This window comes from Bos indicus, chromosome 9 (assembly GCF_029378745.1).
Source record: "Bos indicus isolate NIAB-ARS_2022 breed Sahiwal x Tharparkar chromosome 9, NIAB-ARS_B.indTharparkar_mat_pri_1.0, whole genome shotgun sequence".
NCBI classification, from domain to species: Eukaryota; Metazoa; Chordata; class Mammalia; order Artiodactyla; family Bovidae; genus Bos; species Bos indicus.
Genome location: NC_091768.1, coordinates 88,797,027 through 88,823,610, shown reverse-complemented (window position 1 = coordinate 88,823,610; position 26,584 = coordinate 88,797,027). Strand labels below are relative to the sequence as shown.

Below are 26,584 nucleotides of genomic sequence, written 5' to 3'. Positions count from 1 at the left end.
CAGAGCAGAAATTAACACAAGTGGGGGACACTCAGGGCCAAGGCTTGATGAGCTTGAGGAAATCGTCGGATTTCTGTACACTGAGCTTACAAAGGGAGGCCACGAAGCTTTTTGATGGAGATGACTGTTTTACATCATCCACTTCCACTTTATTTTTTTTTAAAGCTATGTTTTATTTATTTATTTGGCTGTACCAGATCTCAGTTGTGGCATGCAGGATATTCCATCTTCCTTGAGGTACTCGAATCTTTTTTTTTTTTTTTTAAGTTGCGGTATGGGAACTCTTGTGCTCACTTAGGCAGCACATATGACATGCAAATTCATGAAGCATTCCACATTTTGGGGGGCTTCCCTGGTGGCTCAGTTGGTAAAGAATCACCTGCAATGCAGGAGACCTGGGTTCGATCACTGGGTTGGGAAGATCCCCTGGAGAAGGGAATGGCTAACCACTTCAGTATTCTCGCCTGGAGAATTTCATGCAATGTATAGTCCACAGGGTCAGAAACAGTTGGACACGACTGAGCGACTTTCACTTTTTCTTTCATGGGAACTCTTAATCGAGGCATGTGGGATCTAGTTCCCTGACCAGGGATTGAACCCAGGCCCCCTGCATTGGGAGCATGGAGTCTTAGCCACTGGACTGGTCTGCCAGGGAAGTCCTGACACCCACTTTTTTACAACTAACAATGCCTGGGATGTGGGGGTGGGGGTGGGGGAAATCTTCCACTTTATTTACAACAATTACTTAGGGCTTCCTAGGTGGCTCAGTGGTAAAGAATCTGCTTGCCATTGCAGAAGATGCTGGTTTGATCCCTGAGTCAGAACAATCCCCTGGAGAAGGAAGTGGCAACCCACTCCAGTATTCTTGCCTGGGAAACCCCATGGACAGAGGAACCTGGCCAGGTACAGTCCACCTGGTCACAAAGAGTTGGACATAACTTAGCAACTAAATAATAACAACAATGACTTGGAAAGTGGAATTTCTCCTATTTGTATCCCTAACTGCTCCATCATGTAAGGCTGTCTGCTTACCGTCACGGTGAGTGGCGTACCAAAAGGGATGAGCAACAATTTGTCACGTGTCATTTGTCATGTTTTCTTTCATTGACATGGTCTTCATTCTATCTGACGGTAGTTCCTCTGGCAACATCCTTGATAGGGGACCTCCTTTCTATGCTTCTGTATCAGTTTACTTTTCTACACCAATCAATTTTTTCAGTACTTAATCCTTGGTTTAAAGCAAACTAAGTTGTTCTCATGTTTGTGAAGAGTCTGAGAAATAAACTACTCTTTAAAAGTGGGAATACTGAAATTAAAACCCAGTTATGCTTGGCAAGCGTCCATCAAGGACATCCATATCTGAACGTATACATCAGCCCTGGCACTTTTCTGTGAATGTGAGGCAGCTTGTTTTCTCTGGGGACGTTCTGCCTGCAGGAGAAAAGATCAAAGACACGATAAACGTGTCTTGGAGGGCCACGGTGTGGAAAAGGGAGCTGAGTTTGTGCTTTGTGGTTCCAGAAGGCAGCGCTAGGAGCCGGCGGCAGTTGGTGGGGGTATATTTTCACTCCGGTGGAATAACGGGTTTCCTTTTATGGAGAGACTCCCCAAACCTTCAGAGTTTAAGCGGAAGAGCCTCCTATGTGGGAGCAGGAGCCTGGCATAGACAGCCTCGAAGTTCCTTCTCCCCGAGGCTTCTGGGTCCCAAACCCGGCTTTCTGGCTGTCAATCATGAACGCGGGTGTCATGGGCTCAACCGCATACTCTCCAGATTCATACGATGCAGCCCTAACTTTTGACACGTGGAAATGTAGCTTTATTTGGAGAGACACCTTTCACAAAGATGACTAAGTTAAAATGAGAGTGGACCCGAATGCAACCTGACTGGTGCCTTATGAGAGGCCATTAGGACACACAGAGACACCTGGGGTGGGCAAGGCCACGGGGCCAGAGCGAGAAGGCGGCATCGAGAAGCCGCGGCCAAAACCAAACCTGACGCCACCTTGGTCTTGACTTCCCAGCCTCCAGGACTGTGAGAAAATACACGTCTGATATTGAAACCAGCCGTTCTGTGATGTATTATTTTGGCCGCCCCAGCAAACTAACACAGCAGGATAACTGCCTCATGCTTTGGTGTCAGCTGAAACAGGTACATTTTAAGACACATTAAAGCAACCCGTTCATTCAGTTAATTCAATCTAGCATGTATCAATTTTCACCAAAAGTAACTAATGCATGCATTGTTAACTGAGGGGTGGGGTGGGGCTGCCTGATATCACATTGTGAAAGTGAAAGTTAGTCACCCAGTCGTGTCTGACTCTTTGCGACCCCATAGACTGTAGTCCATCAGGCTCCTCTGTCCATGGAATTCTCCAGGCAAGAATTCTGGAATGGGTTGTCATTTCCTTCTCCAGGTATCACACTGAACCTACTCGTTAATTATAAAAGCAGTTAACAAACATTCAAAGTATGATGCTTAAGAACAAGGCTCAAGTGATAGGCTAAAAAGCTGTAGAACTTAAGCTCTTCCAGAGATACATACAAATATAGATCAGAGGATGTACATTCTCAAAGCATCCTTTCATATAATACAGGGACATTGTGCTTGGAACATACAATGCCAGAACCATCTGGGGGATGCTATATTAGGTGAAACTGGGGCTGTTTTAAGAATGTCTTTGAGAAAACATCTAAAGGATTTTTATTCAATAAATGCTAAATTTAATGTTTCCATTCATGGCTTCATCACCATTAGAAAAAACCATTTATTGCCATGGTCCCGCCAAGGGAAAGTCTGAATCTTGGCAGGTTATGTAGACAAGTCCATAGGCCATCTTACCTAGGCTCCTCCTCAACTGGGCCAGAGCATCCATCCTATTCATGGGTGTACAGAGCATTCACCCTCTTCATGGGTGCCCTGGAAAACTGCAGCCATCTGTAGGTAAAGCTTAGCAGTAATTTAAGATTACTGACAAGTCTTTGGGGGCCTTTATCAACAGTTTTCACTCATCTTACTGGGCCAGAACCAGATGCTATTACATGATTCCCATCTTACTTTGTGGCCACACTTAGGAAGCTCCTATCTTTCTTTCATATCTAAATAATTACATAGGGAGACTTTCTTGAATGCTTTCCCAGCTGAACTTTTTGTTCATTAAGGTAAAACTTCAGAGACTTCTCTGGCGGTCCAGTGGTTTAGACCCCATGCTTCCGATGCAGGGGTCACGGGTTTGATCCCTGGTCAAAGAACCAAGATTCCACACGCTGCATGTTGTCGTTCAGTCACACATGCCCTCCTCCCCCCAAAAACCCAACAAACACTAAAATAAAAAAGCAAAACTTCAAATCTAGAAAATGGCTTATAAGAACAGACTGAAAAGAAGAGCATAAAAGTGTTTTTATAAAAAGGCATAATGAAATTGCCAAGTCGATCCCTACCTACCCAAAGTCACCTGTGTATCTTCACTGGCTCATCCATCATTTGGTTATTTTAATGCCTGTATTTCCAGCACTTCTGATGTGACTCAGTCATAGCATTTCAGAGATGGATGAGGATGTTCATTTTACAGATGGAAACTGATGCTCAATGAGATAAAGGGATGTATTCAACTCAAGGTCACAGAAAAAGAGAAAGGCAGCCTGGCCCGGGTTTTACTCTCCTGCACTGAACTGATGGACAGAAGTCTTACTCATTCTTTCTCCCCTTCACACCAAATTTTTCAAGTTACAATGAAAGCAAAGTTTCATCGCCCTGGCAGACTTAAATATACTTCAGAGAGGGAAAAAAAATCTCTATATAGCTTGGTTGTTAGTTACTGAAAAATAAATCTGTGTTTCTTTAAAGATGAAAGCAACAGAGTATTTGTACCAGAAATTTGTCAATGACATAAGTAATTTCAGAGAGGCACGCTAAAAATATTGCTGCGGAGCAGAGGGCTGAATTAAAACCAGTTCCCAGAAACTGCAGACTGTAGGACTTTTGCCTAAGTTCAAGGCCTATTTTGTGAGTGTTTCAAAACATTACAAAACAGGATACAGCTTGAGAAAATGTCATGCAATAATACTGTATTTGAAATAGCAGAGTGTAGGAAGGGAGACCCCTCTCTCTGTCTACCCAGCCCTCATATGTGAGAGCATTGCTGGGAGTTATCATTTAATTGCAGGCAGGTCAGGGTCTGATTTCATGTTTCCAGGCAACACCACCTGGATAACCAATGGTGGGCACCTTCAGAGCCCAGCACTGAAAAGCAGCTTTGTTAGTGCTGATGCAACACAGGAAACAAACAGAGCCTTGGATACACCTAAAGAGCCCTGCATCTGGGGATGCAGGGAATGAATTGATATAAAGGGAAAAATCAAACAGATCCTCCTCTCCCATATGAGTGAAAATGTAATATTGTTAACTCTAAGTTGAAAAACTCTGTGTTTTCACTTATCCAAGTACTATTTGTGAGGGACTTCCCTGGCAGTCCAGTGGTTAAGACTTGGTCTTCCAATGCAAGGGTTGTGGATTTGATCTCCTATTGGGCAGCTAAGATCCCACATGCCTTGCAGCCAAGAAATCAAAATAGAAACGGTATTGTAACAAAGTCAATAAACACTTCAAAAATGGCCCCCATAAAAAAAGAAATCTTTAAAAAATATTTTTTTGAGCACTTACTGGGCATCAGACATTGTTCTACGCTCAGGGGACTCAACATGGAAACATACAAATCCCATCCCCACCCCCCATGCCAAGAAATCTCTGCTCTCACGGTTCTTCTTTTGTAGAGACAGGCATACTGAATGCCAGATGTTGACAACATCTGACATAGAGAAAAATAAAGGAAAGTGGGTAGTATTTGAGCAACAGGTACGCCTTCATGAGAAAACTAACAAGGTACCAGTCATGTCACAAACTGAAGAACAAAAGGGACTAACTCATAAGAACATTTCTTCCTGGCTAGGAAAGCCACCTCTCACAGAAAAGCAAGTATTTTGCAGGGGGGAAGGGGTCATCTTTGAACACTGACCTGGAGCAGTGCTTGGGGTACTCAGTCTCCAGATAAAGTTATTAAATGATCAAAAAGCAAAGAACAACAACTTGTAACCTAAGAATGGATTTTCTGTAAGGTAACAAGTTCCACGGGGAGAGTTATGAGCACTTGGAAATAACCTCTGGCCTTTCCCTACCTCAAAGGTTCCAAACACCAGAAGCTGGAAGATTCAAACAGCAAATTCTATTTGGCCAGGACTGTGACATCAGCACCATCAGAGACATGAAATTCTTCACAATGCTGAAAATTCAGCTTGTTGATAACCTCCATTTTTGTTACTATATCTGTGGGGAATATATCAGAATGTAGGAAAGTAGAACCTTGAGAAAGGTAAGGAGCACACTCTCTTAAAGACCGCTGCTGTGGGACTTCCTTGATGGCCCCATGGCTAAGACTCCACGCTTCCATTTCAGGGAGCCCAGGTTCCATTCCTGGTCCGGGAACTAGATCCCACATGCGCACAACGAAGATCAAAGATCTTGCGTGCCTCCACTAAGACCCGATGCGGATGAATAAATAAGACTTTTGGGGCTTCCCTGGTGGCTCAGTGGTAAAGAATCTGCCTGTCAATGCAGAGACACAGGTTCGATCCCTGGTCAGGGAAGATCCCACGTGCCACGGAGCAACTAAGCCCGTGCATCACAGCTACTGAGCCCCTGCTCTAGAACCCGGGAGCCGCAACCACTGAACCCACACACCCTAGAGCCTGTGCTCTGCAACGCAAGAAGTCACCAGAGTGAGAAGCCTGCGGACCACAAGAGAGTGGCCCCCACTCACTGCAACTGGAGACAAGCCCACGCAGCAACAAGCACCCAGCACAACCAAAAATAAATAAATAAGTTTAAAAAAGACGTTTGCTTTAAGTGACAAGATGGGGGATGGGGGAGGTTGGGGGTTGTTTATTTTTCTTGGTGGCGAGGAGGCGTTTTCTAGGACCACTCCCAAGTCAGAGGGATCAGAGCTTTGTTCCACGTGCATGGTTCCAGCAGAAACCTCCTCATCGCGCTGTTCAGCAGAGCAAAACCTGCTCCCCAGGGTGCTGGCTGATACCTGCGGTTGACCCCAGAGGAGCAAATGGCAAGGGCAGAGGTTCCAACAGCAGCTGCATCGCATCTGGTGCAAATGCCCGCACTCAGGGTATGCAAACAGTATAAGGGATATGTGAACAAAAATTCAAAAACCAAGGACAGGATCACCACTGTGTGTGTCCTTTCACACAAGCAAATCTGGCCTGGGAAGGATGGAGAAAACATAACATCCACGGGCTTCATCACGTTTGCTGTAGCTACTCTGCAGAAAGACAAATCTCCAAGAACCCCAGAAACAAATGCCTTGTAAATGACACATTCAGATGGTCTCAGAGCACAGTCACGTGACTGCTCATATACGGCAATGAGTTTTGGAGGCTTTAACAAGTATGTGATTATCAAAACAAAGAGGTCTTAAGTTTTTTGATTTTGCAATACTGACTTTCCTCATCTGTTTGCAAAGAAAATAATCTGATCAATGTATCAGTTCAGTCCGACTCTTGGTGACCCCATGGACTGCAGCACCTCAGGCTTCCCTGTCCATCACCAACTCCCGGAGCTTGCTCAACTCATGTCCATCGAGTTGGTGACGCCATCCAACCATCTCATCCTCTGTTGTTGCCTTCTACTTCTGCCCTCAATCTTTCCCAGTATCAGGGTATTTTCCAATGAGTCAGCTCTTTACGTCAACGGATACTTGAAAAGAAAATCTAAAATTTTAATTTGTAGAAACTTGAAATTTAAAGTTGGACCCAGATCAAGACAGAATTTTTAAAAAATCCTTCTTGTTCAGGCACTCATAGAGATTCATAGAAAACCATATAAGCCACAGACTATAGAGCAAATGACAATCTGAGGTGGGAGGGTTCTTTGTTAAAATCAGTAGAATCAGGGACTTCCCTGGTGGTCCAATACTTAGGACTCTGTGTTTTCACTGCAGGGGCATGGGTTCAATCCCTGGTCAGGGAACTAAGATCCCACATGCTGCTAGGTGAGGGCAAAATAAAACAAAATCAGCAGAAGATTTTCCACAAAACTAATGGCACTTGTGAAGCTCCTATGAATGCTGGGTGTGGCATGGCTAGATAGAGCTTTCTGGTTGGAAAAAAGTTGTATTTCTATATAAGCAGTTGTGATGAATGATAAATTGCCTAAGAAAGAACTCAGAAGGGACTAACTCCAAGGCTAAAGTTCAGTTCAGTTCAGTTCAGTTGCTCAGTCATGTCCAACTCTTTGAGACCCCATGAATCGCAGCACGCCAGGCCTCCCTGCCATCACCATCTCCAGGAGTTCACTCAAACTCATGTCCATTGAGTCAGTGATGCCATCCAGCCATCTCATCCTCTGTCGTCCCCTTCTCCTCCTGCCCCCAATCCCTCCCAGCATCAGAGTCTTTTCCAATGAGTCAACTCTTCGCATGAGGTGGCCAAAGTACTGGAGTTTCAGCTTCAGCATCATTCCTTCCAAAGGCTAAAGTAACTTGCTATAAATTGCTTTTTAAAAAAAATTTTAATAAATATTTGTTTTCATGCTAATTGTATATTCTCTAAAAGAAAGCCCCCAGAATTACATAATCTTCAAGCTTCCTTCAACACACATATACACACATACACACAAACATATATCTGAAACTTATTGCATAGTTTAGAAAATATTTAATAAGCAGGTCTCGTTTTCTATCATTTAAAGAAAGGTTACAAGGAAACAGGATTTCATTTTCATTCTGGGAAGAGGCTTGGTTCTGAATTACCAGTATTTCTGGTTTCAGAAAACAAGCAAGCAAGTCAAAGTGGGAAAATATTGTGCATTCTGGCTGTGTCCAAATATTGTCTGTCACTTTAAATCAAAACCTTTCTAGGAGAAATGTCCCTCATTTGTAGCTTTCTCCTCTCCTGTCCATTGGTCCACCTAAGGCAGGAGCAAATGCCACTGTGAGCCAATCCTCCTAGGGGCCAAAATGGCTCAGATCATTTCTTACTGAAATGGGCAAGAGCAGAAACCAAGGTACCCAAAATCCTACAGTTAAGCATTACATACCAAATTATGTCTTTATTTACATTGCAGTAAGCTGATATGCAGAACACAGTCATATCTGACTTTTTTAACCCCATGACTGCAGCACGCCAGGCTTCCCTGTCCTCCACTATCTCCTGGAGTTTGCTCAAATTCATGTCCATTGACTCAGGTGATGCTATCCAGCCATCTCATCCTCTGTTGCTCCCTTCTCCTCCTTCCCTCAATTTTTCCCAGCATCAGGCTCTTTTCCAATCAATCAGTGGGGACAGAATCACTTTTGGTAAAAATGTTTGTTCCTTGGATGAAAAGTTATGACCAACCTAGACAGCATATTAAAAAGCAGAGGCATTACTTTGCCAACAACAGTCCATCTAGACAAGGCTATGGTTTTTTCAGTGGTCTTGTGTGGATGTGAGAGTTGGACTATAAAAAAGGCTGAGGGCCGAAGAATTGATGCTTTTCAACTGTGGTGTTGGAGAAGACTCTTGAGAGTCCCTTGGACTGCAAGGAGATCCAACCAGTCCATCCTAAAGGAAATCAGTCCTGAATGTTCATTGGAAGGACTGATGCTGAAGCTGAAACTCCAATACTTTGGCCACCTGATGCAAAGAACTGACTCACCTGAAAAGACCCTGATGCTGGGAAAGATTGAGGGTAGGAGGAGAAGGGGACGACAGAGGATGAGACGGTTGGATGGCATCACCGACTCAATGGACGTGAAGTTTGAGTAAGCTCTGGGAGTTGGTGATGGACAGGGAGGCCTCGTGTGTGCTGCAGTCCATGGGGTTGCAAAGAGTCGGACATGACTGAAGGACTGAACTGAACTGAATCACAGGGCTGAAAAGTGAAAGAAATCCCATCTGGACTAAAGAAAGATAGCCAGATCTCTAGTAAACGTGCCACAGATTAGATAGGATTCCAGGCTACCTGGGATGTTCTGGGAATAAGGGCATCTGCTGCAGCCTCTCCCTTCTCTTATCAACACTCCACACCAGTCAGATCAAAAGGCCCCTCGAGGCATATTTCAGTGATCTGCATTGCCGGAAGACTTTCTAAACTCCCCTCAGCTTTCAGAAGAGCTCTCTGACCCAGCCCCTTTTCCCTTCTGGGTCTTCATTCTGCCCCTTGCTCAGTGGACAAGCCTGTGGATGTGTCCTGCACAGCTCGTGCTTGGGGAGATGCTGGTCTGGGTTTAAATCAAGACAGGACCCGTCTCATCGGGTTACTGCTAGAGGTCATTCTGCACAAAAAGTGCACCTCCAGGACCCAGGATCCTAAAAGAAATCAACCCTGAAGGTCTGATGCTGAAGCTGAAGCTCCATTACTTTGGCCACTTGACGTGAACAGCTGACTCATGGGAAAACACCTTGATGCTGGGGAAGACTGGGCAGGAGGAGAAGGGGGCGAAAGAGGATGAGATGGGTGGATGGCATCACTGACTCAATGGACATGAGTTTAAGCAAACTCCGAGAGATATTGGAGGACGGGGAAACCTGGCGTGCTGCAGTCCATGGGGTCGAGGAGTCGGACACGACTGAACAACTGAACTGAACTGAACCGGGACCCACAGTAAACGCTTGTGAAGTGTCAGCTGTTTTATTTCCCACCCCCACCCCTTGGCTGGCAGCCCTTGTCCCAACAAATCTAAACCCAACCTCCCCTCAGGCCCCAGACCTCATCCTACTCCCTGATCTCAAACAAGGGTTTCATCAGAGCTCTAAGGAGCTCTTGTCTCTTGCAAGATTCATTAATCACCACGTTGCCTGGTCTTAACCTCATTTTCATCTTATGGATCCTTCCATGTACTCGCTTATCTCCCCTGATGGGCCATTTTAGCTTTTTCCATCTTTCCTGAAGCACGGGGCACAGTGACTTGGCTATGGAAGGCTCCAAAAAGGCTGTGGCTTGATTTGATTCAAAGGTTAACCATGGGAAGGACAGAGCGTGGGACTTTGGAATCTGAGTTGGGGCCGTTCCAATTATTTTGGTAGAGATCATTTGAAACTCTGACACAGGCTGTGCAGATCCTCCTTGTGTGAGACTATGTGTTTCTAACTTTATAGGGTGCCTGTGGTGCTAAAGAAAGATCACAATTCCCACCAACTTCAAAAGCAGCTCCCTGCTTGCAGCAGCTCCACAGGGGCGGTGAACACAGGAGAAACAGGTTCCACATGTTAGATGAACCTCATCTCACCGAGGCAATGGCCAGTCTCCTTTCACAAGACTTTTCCCTTCATTTGTCTTTTTCACATTACATGTAAGCATCAGTTTACCATATGCCATCATTCTGTACATCCACAGGAGTTGTTAAATCATTCCTTTATGACTAAACAAGATGATGAGACAAGAAACAAGAACAAAGGAAAGTTCTTCTTCCCTTGCAAGAGCCCAACTTGTCAAGGTGCTTGATTCTGACCCTGAGGTATGGTCCCCACCCCGTCCATGGGCTGAAATCAAACCAGTGATAATGTGGTCTCACAGATTTGCTTTCCAATAACCACCCCTCTATGATTTCTGGGATAAAGGTTATAACATGCGCAGTATATTATAGTTGGGGCAAAGAGGTGTGCACCCTGAAATATGTTGTTACTGTTTAGTTGTTAAGTTGTGTCCGACTCTTTGTGACCCCATGAACTATAGCATGCCAGGCTTTCCTCTCCCTCACCATCTCTTAAAGTTTGCTCAAGTTCATGCCCATTGAGTTGGTGACACCATCCAACCATCTCATCCTCTGCCACCTTATTCTTTTGCTTTCAATCTTTCCCAGCATGAGGGTCTTTTTGAATGAGTCAGCTCTTCCCATCAGGGGGCCAAAGTATTGCAGCTTCAAGCATCAGACCTTGCAATGAATATTGAGGGTTGATTTCCTTTAAGATTGACTGCTTCGATCTCCTTGCTGTCCAAGGGACTCTCAAGAGTCTTCTCCAGCACCACAGTTTGAAAGCATCAATTTTTGGTGCTCAGCCTTCTTTGTCCAACTCTCACATCTGTTCATGACTACTGGAAAAACCATAGCTTTGACTATCAGGACTTTGTCTGCAGTGATGTCTTTGCTTTTTACTATGCTGTCTAGGTTTGTCATAGCTCTCCTTCCAAGAAGCAAATGTCTTCTTGAAATACACACCACTAGAAAGAATTCACCTGCCAATTCAGAAGAAATGGGTTTGATTCCCCAATGCGAGAAGATCTCACATGTGACAGAGCAACTAAACCCACACACTACAACTACTGAAGCCTGTGTGCCCTAGAGGCAGTGCTCAGCCAACAAGAAAAGCCACTGCAATGAGAAGCCCAGGCACCGCTACTAGAGAGAGGCCCTTGCTCACCAAAACTAGAGAAAAGCCCGTGCAGCAACAAAGACCCAGCACAGCTGAAAATAAATAAATATAAAATACTTTAAATACATTAACAAAAAGAAAGCAATACAGACTACCAGAAAAATCTTCACAAGGGCAGTAGGCTACTCCAGAGTGAGAAATACTGACTCCTAAACCAAGACCCCAGCATTTTCAATTAGAATCCAACACCAGGCAAGTGGTTAGAACATGGCAACAATAACAACAACAACCAAAGCATGGTTTCAAGATAAGGATGTCTGAGAAAAATGAAAAAAAAAAAAAAGACTTCATTTCATTATAAGCATTGCTATAACCTCCTATACTGAAATATGGGGGCTACAATGGTTGCTTTTGTTATCAGTATGATACTGAGAGTGTATGACAGGTAACACGACAGGGCAAATCCTGCCTAGGTTGTTTTTAATTGTCCTCTGAGGACTCCCTGTTGGTGGTGTTTGCCTTCCATCCCCTGGCTCTACCCAGAGCCAGGCAAGGCGGCTTACCATCTGTGACAGTCACTTCCTCCTCTTGGCCAATCAGGGCTTCCTCCTGGAGGCCGAGCTCGCCTTGCTCAGCTAAGCTGTTGACAGTGGACAGCTGGCCATTCTTCTGCAGGAGCTACGGGGAAGACAAAACCATGTAAACTTGATTTCAATCTTCATGACCAAGTTACAAACAAAACCGTAAATTCAAGAATATAAATCATCTAGAGGAGAAATGCAGAGAAATGGAGGGTTAGTGACAATGAAGATGTAAGCTTTTCTTTTTTTTTTTTCCCCATTGGAATGATCCAGCTATCTTATAAAAGATACAGGGAGCTATAAGTCAGCAGATAGGGCTTTGTATCTGGGTAAAGGTACACACCATTCACACATTCATTCATTCTTCTGGAAACCACTAATAGGCAAGATACACATACCCATCATTCCAGGCCTACTCGAGATGTCACAGTGACTAAGGCGGGTGTGGTCCCAGATGCTTTGAGCTTACAAACTACCATGGAAGACATGCATGTGTGCATGCTAAGTTGCTTTAGTCCTGTCCGACTCTTTGCGACCCTATGGACTATAGCCCACCAGGCTCCTCTGTCCATGGGATTCTCCAGGCAAGAATACTGGGGTGGGTTGCCATTTCCTTCTCCAGGAGATCTTCCTGACTCAGGAGTTGAACCCAGGTCTCCTGCTTTGCAGGTAGAGTCTTAACCACTGAGCTACCAGCGAAGCCCTGGAAAGCAAGGAAGGCAGACCTATGGAAGGCAGACCTCTGAAAAACATTTTTTACTTTAAAATAATGTTTCCTTGTGATTAGATGTATGTTATGCATATTTGGCTGGAATATACCTAAGTGACAAGGTGTCCTTCTCAGGGAAGAGGGCAGACATTTAAATAAATTACAGCTATGGAAGCTATCATGCAGGAGGAATACATACAGCAAATGACAACAAACAGAAGGCCATGACCTAGGCTGGGGACAGGGGGGTTGTTAAGGCTTCTCAAAGGAAGTAAAGGGAAAGCTGAGCTCCAAGATGCCGGAGCAAGGGGTGTGTGAGCAAAAGGTAAAGGGGAGACAAGTGAGAAGGCCCCGTGGTTCAAAGGCTAGTGAACAAAGAAGAGACACCAAACATGTCTGTTCAAGAGTCATTGTCCTTAAAAATATTACTAAAATGCTCGCTTGCAATCACCCCCATATGGATAGCCCATGCATGACAACAAAAGACCCAGTGTGATGAAACGAAGATCCTGTGTGCTTCAACTAACCAAATAAACAAACAAATAAATACTTTTTAAAAATAAAGTTTTAAGCCAAATGAAAATTGCACAATAACCATTAGGAACCTAAGAATTTCAACAATGCTTTATTTCTCATTTGCCTTAAAACCAACTTCGGGCGAATTCCCCGGCGGTCCAGCGGTTAGGACTCAGAGCTTTCACTGCCAAAGGTCTGGGTTCAATCCCTGGGTCAGGGAACTGAGATCCCACAAGTCAAGGGGCAGCCAAACAACAACAACAACTTAGGGAGGTGCTACTGTTCCATTTTACAGATGAGGACACTGAGGATCAAAGTGATTACAGAAGGGGAGGCTGGCTGACCACAGGTCTCACAGCTCAGCCATGGCCCAAAGGCCAGGTTCACCACCAACTACTTCCAGGGAATTGCCAACAACAGTTTTTGGAGGACCTGTTACCATGCACAATGATAAAATGCCTTAAAGAGTATCGCATAATACCCAGACCTGAGTTTTCCAAAGAAATCTCAAAGCTGGTCACTTTGTATGCATCATTTCATGCTGTTTACAGGCCAGTGGAGTACCCTGGCCAAATCACTGAGTTCTATCAGAGTCTTGAAGGGACTGGATCCAATTCAAGACAATCAATCCAGAAGGCTTGCACAGTGCTGAAATTGATTTCACCTGGCTGTTCCCTGCTCCTAGCAAAGATGCCCTTCAACTGTGAGAGCTGCCTCCTGAAATAATATCACTGTACTTTAATGCTCTCACTACAGATGGGATCACTGGCTTCAAAATGCCCATGCTGAGTCCACGTATTAGACACGATGCTCAGATTACATTTCCACTTAAAGTCTTCTCTTACCAAAATATGAAAGATGGGAGTTTTAAATGAAACTTAAAGACAAAAGCGGGGGAGACTGGGGTGGGGATGGGCTCTTCACAATGCTCATCAGCAAAAATGTTGGCATTTAAGAGTGTTTTAAGTAAAGTTCACCAGGTCCTATGCACAAGTTAGACGTAGATTTCACTAATAATGTGATTAAAAGCCAGTGGGGGAAAGCAAGAAATGCGAATTATTGTGGGCTACATGCTCAACAACTGGGCTTCCGGTAAAGAATCTGCCTGCAATGCAGGAGACATGGGTTTGATCCCTGGGTTGGGAAGATGTCCTGGAGAAGGGACTGGCTACCCACTCCAGTATTCTGGCCTGGAGAATCCTATGGACAGAGGATTCTGTCAGTCCATGGGGTCTCAAAGAGTCGGACATGACTGACTAAGCACAGCACAGCACAGCACATGATCAACCTAAAAAATGTTTAAATAGACACCATGACATGGCAACCTAAGTGGGGGAATAAGAGACAGTTATTCTAATATCTCGCTCTCAAGGGATAAAAAGTTGGTTAACTGTGCTTCTAGTTTAGGATCCAGAACTCTGAAGTTTATGATAAAGTCTAGAATTCTACAGAGTTTCTATGGTTCTGAAAGATTTCTCATAATTCTTCGTGAATTGTCAAATCCAAGACATCTTCGGATGGAGCCAAATTGAGTATCTTTAAACTTGAGAGATTCTATAGGCACACATTTCATCTACTCTTAGGAATTTTACACATATATCATGATGCACCGTAGATGATATAAAATAAAATGTATCTTTGAGATCACCCGCCATCCTTCTTTATCAAGTGTGATAAGTAAATTGTGTGGATTTCTTATTTCCAGTGACCACAGGGCAACGGTCTCTACCTCAGAAAATTGCTGATAACTTTGGTGACAATTTACAACAATGAGAGTACCAAACCTGAGTTTTGAGCTTATTGTATTATATGTATAGCTTGGGTCCAGCAAGGGGCGTTGTCTGGCACGTTCAAGCCTGAGACACACTGGTGCTACACACAATAACACACAATCCCCTGTGCTCTTACAGATGGGTAATTCACATTTTTGCAACCCAAAATGTGTATATGTAGTGTCTTTTATTTCTTTTTCTCCCATTCTCAACCAGCTAATAATTCATACTATTATGAAGGGTTCAGGCATTTCTGAGAGTTATCAGTATGTTCAAATCACCTTGAATCACAAGAAATCTAACCCATGGTTCCGTAACGGTTAAGTTCCTTCTGTCTTTTCTATGAGTGTTTATATGCACACAAGCTTTCATTAATAAAAAAAAAACAAAAGGAGGGCTTCTCTAGTGGCTCAGTGGATGAGAATCTGCCTCCAATGCAGAAGACACGAATTCAATCCCTGAAGCAGGAAGATCCCACTTGCCAAGGAGCAACTAAGTCCACGCACCACAGCTATTGACCTGTGCTCTAGAGGCCAGAAGCCAAAACTACTGAACCCACAGGATGCCATTAGTGAAGTCTGTGCGCCCTAGGGTCCATGCTCCATAACACTAGAAGCCACTGCAGTGAGAAGCCGGTCCACCGAAACTAGAAAGTAGCCCCCCACTCACCGCAACTACAGACAAACCAGCACAGCCATGAAGACCCAGCACAGCCAAAAATAAATAAGTAAAATTAATGTTTTTAAATGGAGGATACATGCTTTTATAACCTGGCTGCTTCACACATTGCAGAAGCACTTCTTTGTCACTAAACACATAACTGACTTGTGCTCCGTCTTTCTTTTCTCTGTAACTCGAACGCGCATAGATGACAAAGCTTTCCGTTAAGCCCAAAGAAACCCTGAAAGACATACAGACACAAGTCAGTGATCCACAAGATGGGAAGGGCTGGAGCCAGATCAGATGAGAAGGGTATTTAAATTAGGGAGAAAAACGGGTGGGATTGAAGTTTTCAAACTCATTTACTCTGAAGCTTCCTCACATAGCTTTATCCATCCACCTAGTTCTTAATGTCTTTTGAGATGAGAACTGGACTTCAAAGGCATGCTCTTTGCACTAAAACACAGCTAGCACCAGAAAACTTATTTTCCCACTGGATTTGTGCTTCAAAAACCGTAAACGCCTCCTTTGAGCAAATCAAAACCCTAAATGTTTTCAAGCTTATATCCCTTGAGTGGGTCAGCCAGAGTTTATTCCCGTAAAGTATTACCACATTACAACTAAACAAGCTTCGAAAGAAAAAAAAAAAATCCCGAATGCTTCCAACAACAGTGTTTTCCTTCTCATTCCTCCAAGAACAACAACTGAAAATTTCAACATGGTAGCCAAGGCATGGATTTCCCAGGCAGCTCAAGAAGTAAAGAATCTGCCTGCCAATGCAGGAGACGCAGGTTTGATCCCTGGGTTGGGAAGATCCACTGGAGTAGGAAGTGGCAACTCACTCCAGTATTCTTGCCTGGAAAATGCCAGACAGAGGGGCCTGGTGGGCTCCAGTATATGGGGTACTAAGAGTTGGACACAACTGAGCGTCAGCACATGAAGGCGTGGCAGAACAGCTACACAGTGTTTCCGCTTCGTTTTTTTTTTTCTTTCTCCATAGGATGGTCCACAGCTTGCCCTGAAAGCCCCGGCAGAGTAGGAGTGTCATGCTCTTTAAAGAACATGCAGAACCATGAACACAACAGATGAAATTTTGACAGCTATCAGGACACTGGGGAAGAGAGGGTGAGCCTGTGAACCGTTTCCTTCACAGGAGCGATGCTAGCGGCTCCACGTGGCTCCACCTTCTCCCTGGAAGACCAGCACAGGTGGGAGTGGCTAGAGTCCTGCAGCCCGCGTGGCAGAACAGGCTCTGGGCACTACAATTGCTCCCAATAACGACAGCAAAACCCAAGAAGGAGAACTGTTACACGGCTGCCACCAGGAAAGAGCCAGCATCTTGTCAATATGAGGAGGACACATGCACACTGATGAGAATAAAAAAGATAATTGGAGGGGAGTTTAAATCCCATGACAAAACTTCTAAAGAAAACTCTTCAATGTGTTTTTTGCTTCAATTCTCATAGAAAGTGTTTGGAAAGCAAACCTTAATTTTAAAAGGTCAAACAGAAGAAAGCAAAAAAAAAAAAAAAAAAAAAACCCAGAGAATAAAGTAGTAAATATCTTTGGAGAACAATTTGGAAACAGCTATAAAAACATTAAAGTGTGCATAACCGTTGGCTCCACCATCCCATGCCAATAGATACGGCTTTACATACCCAATAATTTATAAAAGCACAAAACTTTAAGAATCCATCGGTAGAAAGGAAGAGTTAAAATATCAGATATCCATGTAACAGCGTTGAAAGGAATAAGGTAAATTTTAGTAGTAAATCTGCTGAAGGGGGTAGATGTCCCCAATTCAAGCAAAGAAGCAAGATGCTAAAGAATGTTTGACTCCTTTAAGTGTTTAAAATAAAACAAAAATAACTCACTAACAGGGAGGGAGCGGGGCAGAGGAGAGGAAGAGTGTTTGTTCCAATGTTTGTACAAGCATATTTTTTCCAAGTCTGGAATATAATATATTCTAAAACTTTATTAATGGCCATCTCTGTGGAATTTCTGTTGTTGTTTGGCTTTATTCTTCGGAGAGCAGTTAGGGGAACAGACATTCCCTTAACTTCACTTTATCGTTATAAAGGTGAAAATATTAATACTTCCAGGCCTAAAGTCCACAGGTTCTCAAAAGCTATCAGGATACTATGATCCTAGCTTTCCAAGGTTCATAAATCTTTCCAGATCATCTGAGCCAATGGACCAAACTGGCCTCATGGAGCTTTAACTCTTCTGTTCATTGTACCTCTAAATGGGATTAGCATATTAATGACCTCAGTCAAGCCATTACACAGAAAATACTGGGGAACTCCCTGGTGGTCCAGCGGTTAAGACTCCACGCGTCACTGCTGAGGGCGTGGGTTTGATCACCGGTCAGGGAACTAAAATCCTACAAGCTACACTGTGCTGTCAGAAAACAACAATGGCTCAGACTATAAGTCACCATCGTGACAACACCAACCAGCCTAGGTTATGTTTATGCAAAAATTTCCCCTCTAATTTAGGTGCGATTTACTGAACGCTATCAGAATCAGATCAGATCAGATCAGATCAGTCGCTCAGTCGTGTCCAACTCTTTGCAATCCCATGAATCGCAGCACGCCAGGCCTCCCTGTCCATCACCAACTCCCGGAGCTCACTGAGACTCAACGTCCATCGAGTCAGTGATGCCATCCAGCCATCTCATCCTCTGTCGTCCCCTTCTCCTCCTGCCCCCAATCCCTCCCAGCATCAGGGTCTTTTCCAATGAGTCAACTCTTTGCATGAGGTGGCCAAAGTACTGGAGTTTCAGCTTTAGCATCATTCCCTCCAAAGAAATCCCAGGGCTGAACTCCTTCAGAATGGACTGGCAGGATCTCCTTGCAGTCCAAGGGACTCTCAAGAGTCTTCTCCAACACCACACTTCAAAAGCATCAATTCTTCGGCGCTCAGCCTTCTTCACAGTCCAACTCTCACGTCCATACATGACCACAGGAAAAACCTTTTGTTTTAAAAAGTAACCATTTCTATTTTGAATGAATCTAACCAGAAAACTTTGCAAAACCCAATTACAGGCAGAAAGTTTTGTAAAATTCAGGTCTAAACATGGTATAAATCTTTAGAACAGAGAAAGGTAGAGAAGAGGGAATGGTTTAACTAATTTAATAGAATTGGTCCAATTCTTAACACTTAAGTCTGATTCTAACACTAACAACCCTTAAGGTCACTGTAAAAACAAAAGAAAAAAAGTCAGAGGATAAACAAAAAAATTATAGCTTAGAGTCAGAAACAATTTCTAAATGCCCCAAATATGGGAGGAGGGGGTGGTTACAGCATGTCTTCCAGGCATTAAAAATGCTATTAACAAAGCACATGAAATAGAGTTGCATTTTATGTTGTGACATTAAACTGAAAAAGCAAACTAAACAATTATACATTCAATATGATTACAAACATACACTAGAACATACCCCTAAAAAGCCAAACATATGGTAATATCAATATTACCAAATCACATGTGCCAAATAATCATTGGGGACGAAACTATGAATTTTTTACATTTTTCTGTTTTTCTGTGTTCTATATCTAATTCTTCTGATCACTTTTACAAGTGGGTGGTAGGGAAGAAGCTTTTCCTTCATGAAGTTACTTCGTTTTAATTTGCTTATTGTTAGTATGGCTGGGAGACAGTTAAGAAAATTTTTGTTTTACTGTGAAGTATTTTAGTTCTAATTTCTGCCAGTCACATGAATTTTCATGGGAAAAGAGACCTGCTTTAAGATAAAAACTTGACAGTGAAAAATCGTATTTCAGGAGCCTTTTCATAGAAACTAACCCCTGTTCACTCTCCAACCCTGGATGACATGGCGCGCTCAGAAGCAGAGAGAAGGGCTGGGTGCTCCGGGGCACGATGAAATGCTTCAGATCTAGGATTTTATAACTGTCCCATCACTGTCAGAGGCTGACACTTGGTGATTCCAGGTCAGCAAACAGGAGAAGCTAGGAGAGCTAGCTAGAGGGTCACACACCTGCCATTTACCTGATTTGTGGCCTCGGGAATGTTATTTAGCCTCTCATATGCTCTTCTCTTTTTCTGTAAAATGAGATGTAAATTCATTTTCACCCACCACAGTGAGTATCTGGAACATCACCCCGCACGTTAGGTTGCTAATAAGTCAACTATTAATGTAAGTGTTTAGCAATTTTTGCTCTACCATTCTCTCAATAACTTCAGTCTAATGGGGATGACTTGTCCCCTACTCATTTCCCCTCTAAAATGAATGCTCCAAGGGGACTTCCCTGGTGGTCCAGTGGTTAAGACGCTGCGCTTCCACCACAGAAGGGTGTGAGATTGATCCTTGGTTAGTGAACTAAGATACTGCATGCCACGTGGTTCAGCCAAAAAATAGAATAAATAAATAGTTAGACAAAACAAGATTGGCAAAATGTTCATTACAGTTGAAGTTGGGTAACGGGTACATGGAATTTGTTGTGATTCTCTACTTTTGTATATATTTTGAAATTTTCCAGAATTAAAAGAAAAAGCTTATTTTCTTTAGTGAAGCTTCTCAGAGTTTTTTGAGGTATTGCTGATAAAATCTGTATAGTCAAGAAAACCTCATTGCTGTCAAGAAAATTAAAAATTTTTTAAACAGTAGAATGTTTCACCCCTTGGCAAGGATTTAATTTCTAATTAGCTCAAGTATACAGTAAATGGGGTTTTCCCGGTGGCTTAGATAGTAAAGAATATCCCTACAATGTAGGAGACCTGGGGTTAGATCCCTGGCTCGGGAAGATCCCCTAGAGAAGGGAATGGCTACTCACTCCAGTATTCTTGCCTGGAAAATTCCATGGACAGAGGAGCCTGGGATCACAAAGAGTTGGACACGACTGGGCGACTAACACTTTCACTTTCTTCATATAGTAAGCAGGGCTAAGGGAATTCTCAAATAGTAACACAGATACATTTCTAGTCTATGAATTAAAAAAAAAATAATACTTAAGGCATTCCATGAAAGAAAAATGAGGAGAACTTTTAACTTTGCAAAGCTTTTCAAAGAAAGAATATGAACTACTTATCAAATTTCAGAGGCTCTGTCAAAACGCTCTGCCAAAAGCTCTCTCAAACCACATGAAAAAGAGAAGAGCATGTACCCCAGGTCAGGAGTGCTTCCAGTGACCTCTAAAAATGAGACGTCCTTGTCTTCAAGAAACTAGCCTTTAAGGTCTCTTTCTGATCTGTTTTCCTCCTTGAAGGAGGACAGACCCTCCTGTCAGTGTGGCAGTCGCCCCACTTCTTAAAATATTGATGCCCCGAAGCCTCTCATCTTTAAATAAAACCTCTGTTTATTTTAAATTTCATGCTACTTTTTTTCCACTCACATATTCAGCAAAACCAAACCAGCATACCAAAACATCCCCTTACTGGCTGGCAACATTGCTTTAAACATGAGTGAGTTAATTCAAAGGACCTTAAGAGACCAGCATCTCATCACCATCAACCAATCAATGCGGCCCCCTCCCCTCCAGCTCCACCCAATGACAACCGTGGTCCAGTGGTCTGACCCTGCACACACTAACCCCCTCCATCCTGCTGGTCTTCACTTAGAAATCCGACTGAGTCCGAGGTGCTGTTCAACTCGACAATGTCCCCCAGTCCACAGCCAGAAGTGAAAATATTGGCCAAAAAGCCATATTTCACCAAGTGTGGACCTAATTGGCTTAAGTAGTCTTGTTGTGCTGCTGTTGAATTTTATTCATTCCATTTAATTCAAGTGGAAAAGATTCTCACGTTCAGGATATAAAGATTAATCTTATTTTGCTTTTGAAATTGTACTGCTCCCTATTAATGAAAAGTTTCTGGAACATCATCAGCACAGCACATGAGAGCCACATGGGGAAGCGTGTATACACCAGCTGGAGAGTCTCTGGGCACTGCCTACCAATCACTAGTTTTCCTGTTTCTCACAGTTTTCAGTAAAATTTGTGAAGATTTCTATAACCCAGTTTTAGAAGGAATAACACAGACTCACCCCTGGATACGAGAAAGAATGAAAACAGGAGAGATCCGCTAATGTCACTAGTTTGCTTTTAGCCTCCAAAATTAAGTTTCAATTCAACTGAATGTTTCTACTCTCATATTCAAATTGTTGAATGTCTTAGAAAGTAATGCATCTCACATTGTTTATTTAAATCCCAAGGGACTTGGGCACTGCAGGTGAACTCATTAGGAGTGGTGTCTACAACTTAGGCCTCTAAATCTCAAAGATCAGCACTTTTCAAACTGGTATTGAAGAATATCAGTATACTAGACGTATCAATGTCTGTGCACCAGGCTTCTCTTAGAAGTGCTCTGGGTTCAAATCAGCTTGGGAAACACTGACCTAGATAAAGTTAAGTAGATTTACTTAGAATCTGTTGTTGTTCAGTTGCTAAGTCGTGTCCAACTCTTTGCAACCCCATGGACTGCAGGATGCCAGGCTCCCCTGTACTTTACCATCTTCCAGAGTTTGCTCAAATTCCATGTCCATTGAGTCATTGATACCATCCAACCATCTCATCCTTTGCTGCCCTCTTCTCCTTTTGCCCTCAATCTTTCCCAGCATCAGGCCTTTAAAAGTGAGTTGGCTCTTCCCATCAAGTGGCCAAAGTGTTGAAGCTTCAGCTTCAGAATCAGTCCTTCCAAAGAATATTCAGGGTTGATTTCCTTTAGGATTGACAGGTTTGATCTAAATTCTAAGTCCCCCTTGGAAGGGACTTAGAATTTAGAGACTCTTCAATGCGCATCCTGAACCTCTAAGAAAGAAGTCATTATAGTATTTTCTAAAATGACTTGCTCACAGAACCCTTTTAGAACCACATCTATTAACATCCACCATAAGTAAAGACACCAAGATAAAATGCAGTATGTTTTAACAAATAACGTTTCAGTCAAACATTCCCCTACATTAAAAAGTTATAGTTGTTTTAAAAAGTATTAAAACTCCTGGGTTCTCTGGGAAAGTATGCAAAAGAAAACAAAGAGCTCTGAATCTGGTGAGATAGGAGATCAGCCATGCTGATTTCAAGCAAAGGGAATTTATAAGCTCTCTGCTTGAGATGAAGAAAATAAAAAGTACCGCTAACCAATGATAGTAATTCACTGCATCAAGATGGGTGACCACAATCATTACGTGAAATGCTACCTGGTAATGTCTGGCGCCCCCACAACATTGAGGTCTGTATTCATACTCAGGACAGAGAGATGCTTGATAAACAAAAGTTAAGAAACCTAAGCGGGGACTTCCATGGTGGTCCACCAGTTAGGACCTCTGCCTGTCAATGCAAGGGGTGCCAGTTTGATCACTGGTCAGGGAGCTAAGATGCCACATGACCTAAGCCTAAACTGCTCCCCCTTCAAAAAAAAACCCAGAATGTAAAAACAAGAGAAGCAATATTGTAACAAATTCAATACCAACTTTAAAAACAAAAAGAAACCTGAGCAGACAAAAAAGTCAGAGGACTGACACTACCTAACTTAATATACAACTATAGTAATCAGAAGACAGTGTAGTAATCAGAAGACAGTGTAGTAGTCAAAAGACAGTGTAGTAATCAAAAGACAGTGTATATTGGTGAAAGAATAGACAGACAGATCACTGAAACAGAGTAAATCACCTGGACGTCCTGGAGGAGCAGTGGATAAGAATCTGCCTGCCAATGAAGGGGACATGGGTTCTATCCTTGGTCCAGGAAGATTCCACCTGCCTCTGGACAACTGAGCCCAGACACCACAATTATTAACCCATGAGCCTGTGCTCCACGACGAGAAGCACTGCCACAGTGAGAAGTCTGTGCACTGCAACAAGACCCAGCGCAACCAGTAAGTAATTGATTAATTTTAAGAAACAAGCAAAAAAAAAAAAAAAAAAAAAAAACCAAATGATAGAACTAGAAAAAAAACTGCTCAGAAACTGACACACACAGATATAATTTTGATCTCTGACAAGGGAGCAAAGGCAATTTAATGGAGAAAGAGTCTTTTCAACAAATGATCCTGGAAAAACTGGATATTCACTTGCAAGGAAAGCTGCCTGGACATTCATGTATGAGTCTTTGCTTGGATTCATGCTTTCATTCCTGCTGGATAAATACTTAGGGGTATTTCCTGGGTCATATTTTAAGTGTACATGCAAATTGCTTAAAAACTCCTACACTGAACAACATGGATTAACTTCAAGGTAATTATGCCTAGTGAAAAAAGCAAGAGAAATAATACATGTGGCATATTCCCTTTATATACATCTCTAGAAAATCAAAACTGATCACAGTAACAAAAAGATCAAGATAACAGATAGGAGATTACAAACAGGCATGAAGTTTGGGGATGTGCTTGATACAATCACTACCTTTTTTTTTTTTTTTTGGTGAGGGGCAGGGCATGGCATGAGGCAAGCAGAACTTCCCCGACCTGGGATTGAACCCATGATCCCTTCATTGGGAGCGAAGAGTGTTAACCAGTGGATCGCCAGGGAAGTCCTGTATGCTCACTATCTTGATCGTGGTGGTGATTGGACAGATGTAAACAGGTGTCAAAAGGTATCAAGTTGCATACTTTAAATATATGCAATTTACTGCATGTCAATCATTTCTCAATAAAGTGCAGTTTAGTCGCTAAGTCGTGTCCGAATCTTTGTGACCCCATGGACTGTAGCCTGCCGGGCTCCTCAGTCCATGGGATTCTCCAGGCAAGAATACTGGAGTGGGTTGCCATTTCCTCCTCCAGGGAAGCCCTATAAGTGTCTTAATAAAGCTGTATAGACGGTGATTCTTCCCCAGAATACTTAAAGTAGGAGTAAAACCTCTGTTTGTCCTTATGCCTGAAGTTCATCTGTTTTTTCTTGTTTTGTGAGTCATTCTGAGAATGTACAGAAATATGCAGACACTGCCTCCATTCATCCCGCATCTGTTTGTGTGCAATTCGGTTATTCTGGTTTAAGATCAGAGGCTGTGAATGTAAATGTAACAAAGTGAAGTAACTGACTTAGAGTTGGGCATCCTGCCTTAAGCCAGCATGGTTTTCAGCGCTGGAGTTCTCCAGAGGTCGTGCCCCGGCACGGTATCGGGACCACTGGTTTGGTTTTGTCTTTGGCCATCCTGATGAAGTACGTAAAGAGACGTCTCCTGCACTGGCAGGCAGGTTCTTTATCACTGGTGCCAACTGGGAAGCCCAGGGATTAGGTGGGAATTAAGACTGTGGCTTCTACAAGAATGAAACTGATGCAAAGGCTCCACAGGAACTAGGTGTGAGAATTGTGAGACACGTTTCAAAACACCGATCTTGTGTTTTCAGGCTTCTCATTTTTATCGTTCTCTTCACAGTAATATTTTGCATTTTTTTGCATTTGGGTTTTGTGGAGGCATTTGATTTCCCCAGTACATCTTGCAGATGTAACAGCTCAGAAGGAAGAAAGTAGCTTCTCTTAGACACGGGTGCTCTGTCATAACACCAGAATGTAAGCTTTGCTGGTCTGTATCCTTCAATAGTGGAGAGTGAAAAAGTTGGCTTAAAGCTCAACATTCAGAAAACAAAGATCATGGCATCCGGTCCCATCACTTCATGGGAAATAGATGGGGAAACAGTGGAAACAGTGTCAGACTTTATTTTTCTGGGCTCCAAAATCACTGCAGATGGTGACTGCAGCCATGAAATTAAAAGACACTTACTCCTTGGAAGGAAAGTTATGACCAACCTAGATAGTATATTCAAAAGCAGAGACATTACTTTGCCAACAAAGATTCGTCTAGTCAAGGCTATGGTTTTTCCTGTGGTCATGTATGGATGTGAGAGTTGGACTGTGAAGAAGGCTGAGCGCCGAAGAATTGATGCTTTTGAACTGTGGTGTTGGAGAAGACTCTTGAGAGTCCCTTGGACTGCAAGGAGATCCAGCCGGTCCATTCTGAAGAAGATCAGCCCTGGGATTTCTTTGGAAGGAATGATGCTAAAGCTGAAACTCCAGTACTTTGGCCACCTCATGGGAAGAGTTGACTCATTGGAAAAGACTCTGATGCTGGGAGGGATTGGGGGCAGGAGGAGAAGGGGACGACAGAGGATGAGATGGCTGGATGGCATCACTGACTCGATGGACCTGAGTCTCATTTGGTGATGGACAGGGAGGCCTGGCGTGCTGCAATTCATGGGGTCGCAAAGAGTCAGACATGACTGAGGGACTGAACTGATCTGATCTGATCCTTCAATGTCTAACTGGACACGATCTATAGTTTCATCTTCTTGGGGCCCACAGTCCAATAACCAACCAGCAGATGGTAGGTGCTCCCGTTTCTGTTAAACAGGGAACTCCAGCAGGATTTGTAGCTTCAGGAGTAAGTAACTTGTGTGGGGCTTGTTGCCCATCCTAACACGAGAATCTTTTCAATTGTTGGGCTGTTTATGCTTAGTCTTTCCCCCAAGTTGGACACTTTGATTCAACCATCCTTTACTCAAGTAGGATGGATTGTATCATTCCCAACATGATAGAAGAAAAATTGTATTTTCTTGGTTTAAGCCAAGTTGGGATGGATTGTATCATTCCCAACATGATAGAAGAAAAATTGTATTTTCTTGGTTTAAGCCAAGTTGGGGAAAAAAAGAATACAGTTCTTCAAGTTTAATCCTTAGAGTTCATTTCTGTTTCCATGAGGCTGAAAACTGACCGTGCACACAGACACATAATTGAGATCACTGTCAAAATTAAATAACATAATCAGTATGCAAATTTAAGGGTCATACTGCTTTCGAATTACATTGCTTAAAATGATTGCTGATTTTTTTTTTTAATTCAGTTGGAGGGACTTCTCTTGTGGTCCAGTGGCTAAGACTCCACTCTCCCAGTGCAGAGGGCCCAGGTTCGATCCCTGGTCAGATCCCACATGCCACAACTAAGGATCCCATGTGCTGCAACAAAGACTTGGTGCAGCAAAAAAAAAAAAAAAAAAAGTCCAGTTAAAAATTATTGATCATCCTGTTGCTACTTTAG

General features: G+C 43.1%; 1 protein-coding gene across 1 annotated transcript in view; it reads right to left on the bottom strand.

The window, feature by feature from the left end:
* The window catches only part of AKAP12 (A-kinase anchoring protein 12), a 112,827-nt gene that overhangs the window by 38,223 nt on the left and 48,020 nt on the right, over positions 1 to 26,584 (bottom strand). The window contains exon 3 of the mRNA XM_070796374.1: positions 11,922 to 12,036. Coding sequence (XP_070652475.1) covers positions 11,922 to 12,036 — 115 coding nt within the window. The remainder of the gene's footprint in view (positions 1 to 11,921; positions 12,037 to 26,584) is intronic.